The sequence below is a fragment of the Callospermophilus lateralis genome, chromosome 2 (assembly GCF_048772815.1).
Source record: "Callospermophilus lateralis isolate mCalLat2 chromosome 2, mCalLat2.hap1, whole genome shotgun sequence".
Taxonomy (NCBI): Eukaryota; Metazoa; Chordata; class Mammalia; order Rodentia; family Sciuridae; genus Callospermophilus; species Callospermophilus lateralis.
The window spans coordinates 200,487,085-200,492,877 of NC_135306.1; the positions used below are offsets into that span (position 1 = coordinate 200,487,085).

Here is a 5,793-nt window from a genome sequence, read left to right on the forward strand (position 1 = left end):
TTGGCTCTCAGCTGTGTAGATGCAGACAATGACATACCCAGACAATGACATCAGAACCTCTGGGCTTGGGACATCAGTACTTTGTGACATTTCCAGGTGATTCCATTGAGCAGCCTTGGTTGGAATCACTGTAGCTCCCAGTGAATGTGGAGTTTGGAAGCAGAAACCTGAGTTCAAATTCTGGCCTTTCTGCTTCTTAGCCCAGTGATCTTCGACAAGGGCTTAGCTTTGTTCTCAGTCTTAGTCTCACCTTCTCTGTACTAAGAGGGGCCATGAGGATGATGGCCACCTTTCATGAAAGGTCCTGCAGAGCCGGTGGCACATGTGGACTTATTCTTGTTTGAGTCCATACTTGAGCACTTCTCTGTACGTCATCATATGGTGGCAAATCCTACTATCTGCAGTTTTAAAGTTGTTTTTAGTATCAGCTTTTGTAGATATGAGCTTTTGGGGACAAAGCCTTGAAGTCTTACAATTCTTTTATGCCTGTAGCACCTAAGACCCAGAGACAGGCCTTTGGATTTTTAGAACTGGAATAAGCCTTAAAGAAAGCCTTCGGTCGGGCATTGAAAGCTTGCCGACTTATTCGTATACAGGTGGTAAAGAATGCACCGGAGAACCCATGACTCATCAGTTGTGCCCAGCTTAAGTTGCAAATCCCTGTTCTTCCCTTCTCAACGAACAACTCCTTCTGGCTCTAGTTGGGGTGCTTGCAGGGGTGGGGAGGATGTTGGGGCAGATCAGAGCTGGGACAGTGGGTGTGTCTAGCAGGTCTGACCCTCATGTCACCCTGTGCTCTCTCCTGGCAGGCCCCACCATGGCAGGTTCAGGCAGCAGTCCTCTCTGGGGCAGATATCTGTTGAAAGCCATGTCGCTGGTCCTAGTGGTCCTACTCCTTCTCTACTCGGCATCCTCCCAGTCCCACCGAGACTTCGCACCACCAGGTCAGCAGAAGAAGGAGCCCTCAGCTGACCTCTTGACCCAGATAGGCCGATCTCTGCGGGGGACACTGGATTCCTGGGTGGGGCCAGAGACGATGCATGTGGTTTCGGAGGTAAGGAGGGTAGGCCCTGTTATGGCTCTGAAGAGAAAAGACATTCTTCATGGCCACATCATCTTGGTGCCAGATCCTCTCTGTGTCATGATCCCTGGGCAGAGCCCCAAATTCCACACAAACCACCAGACCTTTTGCTTCCTCATTGATTTCTACACTAGGGCCTTTTAGCCCCATCCCTGGTTCCTGCCCTCTCTTTTCCAGAAAAGCTGGGAAATGTGGTTAACTAGAGTCTGACTTTGGTCTAAATGTGACCTAGAGTCTCAGACTGGCAAAATATCCAGATTTGAGTCCATTCCTCACTCGCAGAAGTGCAGGGTGGCTGGTTCGAGGCAGAAGCCAGGCCTGTTTTTTCCTACCCATTCGTGTCCCACAAATGGCATCGCACACTTCTGATAGGTCACACTGAGGGACTGAGACAGTTAAAATAAAATCTGTAATATAGTCTAGCTAAGAGACTCTTTCATTAAAACATCCTTGCCTTTTACACATCTTTTTTTTTTAATCTTTACTTTTTGGTACCAAGGATTGAACCCAGGGGTACTTAACCACTGAGCCACATCCCCAGCCCTTTTTATGTTTTATTTAGAGACAGGATCTCACTGGATTGCTTAGGACCTCATTAAGTTGCTGAGGCTGGCTTTGAACTTAGGATCCTCCTGCCTCAATCTTCCAAGTTGCTGGGGTTACAGGTGTGTACCACCACGCCCAGCCTACAAGTGTTTTTCCATATACCTTCATGACTCCTAGGAGGCTCGGAGAACTCCAGTTTTATAAAGTAACTACTAGAGGGATTCAGTGCTCCCCCAACCATTCACACACATGTCCTCCTCCTCCTACCTCCAAAGCATCCAGCAAATCAGTTGAATTAGGTTGCAGAGGTCCTGGTTTCCAGGTCAGGATGGAAGAATGGTCCCTTGTCCATTCCCATACACTGGGAGGTGGGTGTGGAAAGGCCCCTCTGCAGGCCCATTGCCACTGGCTGAGAAACAGGGCAGAACCCTCCTGCAGGCCTTGCCTGGGCCCTGGCGAGCAGGCTTGGAGGAGAGGAGCCCGTTCATTGTGACTCATCTCTCCTTGTGCTCTTCCCACAGACTCTGACACAGATGGTGTGGGCCTTCTCGTCAGCCATCTCCGTGGCCTTCTTTGCCCTGTCTGGGATCGCTGCGCAGCTGCTGAATGCCTTGGGGATGGACGGTGAGTGGCGGAGAACTGGTTAGTCTGCTAGAGCTTCGCAGGGACCTTCCTGCTGGTGAGAGTTTGTCTCCTCAGGGTCTAGACATTTCCCCAGCTGTTTGACACTTCCCAGCACAAGAGCAGACCAGTGACCACCACCACCACCACATGCCAGGTGTACAGTTAACAGCTCAGTGAGGCAGGCAGAATTGTCCCAAACAAACAAAACTGAGACCTTGGTGTGGTGTCAGCTGCCTGTAACCCAGCAACTCGGGAGGCTGAGGCAGGAGGATCACAAGTTCAAGGCCAGCCTCAGCAACTTAGTGAGACTCTGTCTCAAAATAAAATAAAAATGGGGCCAGGGTGTAGCTCAGTGGTAGAGGGCTTCTGGATTCATTTTCCAGTACCGAAAAATGGATGGATGGATAAATAGATAGAGAATAAATAACTAAATATAAATTTAAAAAAACAGAATAAATGAAATTGAGGCTTAAAAAGGGAAGTGGTCTACTTAGGGTCCCACAGCCAGTAAGAAATAGCTGAGATTCAAACCCATGTCTCTTTGAGCCTGTGAGAATGGATTACTCCTGAGCCAGGTATGAAAGAATATACCTGTGATCCCAGCAATTGGGGAGGCTGAGTCAGGAGGATTGCAAGTTCAAGTCCAGTCTGGGCAACTTAGTGATACCCTGTCTCAAAATAAAAAAAATAAAAAGGGGTAGGAATGTAGCTTAGTGATAGAGTGCTTGCATAACATGTGTGAGGCCCTGGGTTCAACTCCCAGTACTGAAAAAAAAAAAAAAAACCAGAAAAGAGAGAATAGATTATTTATTTGCATGAATAATGCGTCACTCACCGCCTATCCCCAAGGCATTCATGAATAGATTATTCATTTGAGGATGAGGGAGGGGAACTAAGGTCCTCAGAGGCCTGGCCCCCTGTCCTTATCCCTTATTGCCCTTACCACTTCATCAGGTGGCTGATTCTGTGACTCTTCCTTGCAGGTGACCGCCTTACCCAGGTCCTGAAGCTCAGCCCTGGCCAGGTCCAGACCTTCCTGCTGTGGGGAGCAGGAGCCCTGGTCACCTACTGGCTGCTGTCTCTGCTCCTCGGTTTGCTCCTGGCCCTGCTGGGGCGCATCCTGGGGGGCCTGAAGGTGGTGATCTTCCTGGCTGGCTTTGTGGCCCTGGTGAGATCGGTGCCTGACCCCTCCACCCGGGCCCTGCTACTCCTGGCCCTGCTGACTCTCTACGCCTTGCTGAGCCGGCTCACTGGCACCCGGGCTTCGGGGGCCCAACTGGAAGCCAAGGTGCGAGGGCTGGAGCGCCAGGTGGAAGAGCTGCGATGGCGACAGAGGCGAGCAGCCAAGGGGCCCCGGAGTGTGGAAGAAGAGTGACAAGGATGTCCCATGGAGCCACCTTTCCCATACCAAAGAGCTGAGCTGCTTCTGGGTTGCAGGCCCTCTTCGCAGCCCCTGCCCTTTCCTGCCCCGTCTGAACCTTCAGAATCTTTATCCCTGCCCTGGCCAAGCTGAGAGAGGAGGACCATCCCCACTGTCCTCTGTCCACTGAGGCTCTCTATCCAGGCTTGGCTCTGAATCCTCTCTCTGCTCCCAGTCTGTCTCAGGCTGATGGAGGGTTGGAGGCCTCCCTCTGGCTTGGCATCTGCTCTCCGCCTACACTGCTGCTGATGGTCCCCTGTGACTTACCTCGCTCCCCTCTGCTTTTGCCTGGCTTCCCCAAAAAGCTCTGGCTTTTGGACCTACGCCACTCCTCCTTGGCCAAGCACCCAGCTCCCTTCCTTTTCCTCTTCCTCCAGCCCTGTGCTCACTAAACCTTGGTCCCTGGAGGCTCGTTCCTGTCCTCACTGCCCAGCAGTGGGAAGAGGGAGGGGAAGCGGGGTCCTCAGAGGCCTGTGGGGCTGGGGAAATGATGGACCCTAAGTCTGTTACAAGTGCCTTAATCCTAGCCAGCAGGGCCCTCTGCTCACCTGCTGCCATACCAGGTAGGAGTGTGCTGTGACTGCTTTGTGTCCAGAAGAGAGCAGTCCCTCAGAATCTTGATTCCTCCTCAGCCAAGCAAGAGATGACTGCTTCTTCACAGACTTGTGTCCACCCGTGGGGCCCTGTCAGATGCTCTGTAGAGATTTCAGAAGCCCTGAGGAGGCAGGAGGACCCACTTCCTTGTCTGCACAGTGGCAGGAAGTTCTGTACTGTTTTCCCTCCGCTCCTGCCACCAGGAGCAGTTGCTGGTCAGTGTTTGCCCTCCCCCATGCTCTGCAGAGACATGGTGGGCCCGCTGCTGACCCCTCTCCACCAGCGCACTTGCTCTTGGTAGATAGGGGTCACTTCTTCCTTTGAGGCCCTGGTGGAGTAGGTGTCCTCTGCTAGGCCTGGCACATGATGTGAAGAGTCGCGCCCAGTTCTCACTATCGACCTTTGATGTGGAATCACGGCTGCAGTGATATATATTTTTATCAGCGCTTGGTTGGTTTTAAATAAACTGCACGCTATTTTATTATCTTGTTCTGAATAAAATGTATTTACTCAAAGTCTGGATTGCTTTGATGTCTTCTTCTGCTGCCAAACCCCTTTCTGTGGTGCCTGTCAGCTTTCTTGACTTCTCCCTCTACGGGCAGTGAGAAGCTCTTGGAAGGGAGGAAAATTTCAAAACAGAAACAGCAGGTGGGTACCAGGTACCTTTCCCTCCAGGGGTGTGAGGCAGGAGGAGAGCTTGCCCCCTTGCAAAGCCCCCAGGAGCTGGCCAGCAGGGCTGGAACGGTGTGCATGTGGGCTGGGGGGAAGTGCAGCTTCCTCATGGTGTGCTGGGAAGTCTGGAGGACACTCGGGTGACCCCCTTCTTCCTTACCGGACTGAGGAGTTCCTTGAGCAAGGTTCTCACTGGGTCCCTAGGTGAATCTGTTTGGAGGACCCAGCTATGTTTTTTGGTCTGGTTTTGCTTGTTCTCTTTTTATTCTGCCCAGGGGATGCTATTGAGCAGCCAGACCGCCTGGTCTGGACTTATTCCAACACCACCTGGTAGGCAAGGCTGGGCAGGACCCCTCAGGCAGACCTCCCCCTTTGGGACTCTCCCCGGGGTGAGGCAGGGCATGAACCTGAAGCAGCCAGTGCCTGGATTCTTCCCTCGGTGGTGGCCCAGGGCTCTGTCAGGGCGGGCCCAGGTAGTTGTCATCTGGCCCCTTTGGCCCCCTCTCCTTTTCTGCCCCTGCAGCTCTGTTCCCATATGTCTCTGAATTCCGGTTCTGATTGAGACCGGCTGGTGCCTTTACAGGTGAGATGCCTACGGGGTGGGCGGAGGTAGAGGAAGCTCCTCAGGAGCTCCCGAGAGGGGGCCTAAGAGAACACACCTTGTGCCTTCTGGCAGAGGCGATCGGTCTCCTGGGAAGTGGCCTTCTCGACTTCGGACGCGGGGGCGCTCTGGGGTTCGGGATCCGCGGGGCACTAGGACCCGGCGGGGCGGCGGGGGCAGTCCATGTGCTGCGCTGGGCTCCCTCCCTCCGCGCGGCTCCCGCTCCATTGTCTGGGAACTGCAGCCGCGGGCGGG

General features: G+C 53.2%; 1 protein-coding gene across 1 annotated transcript; it reads left to right on the forward strand.

The window, feature by feature from the left end:
• The first annotated feature begins 809 nt into the window (after positions 1-809).
• On the forward strand, positions 810-4,780 carry Tmem109 (transmembrane protein 109). Its single transcript, XM_076844666.2, has 3 exons — positions 810-1,054; positions 2,149-2,251; positions 3,235-4,780. The coding sequence occupies exons 1-3, from the start codon at positions 818-820 to the stop codon at positions 3,624-3,626; spliced, it is 732 nt and encodes a 243-aa protein (XP_076700781.1). The 5' UTR covers positions 810-817; the 3' UTR covers positions 3,627-4,780.
• Positions 4,781-5,793: the final 1,013 nt, after the last annotated feature.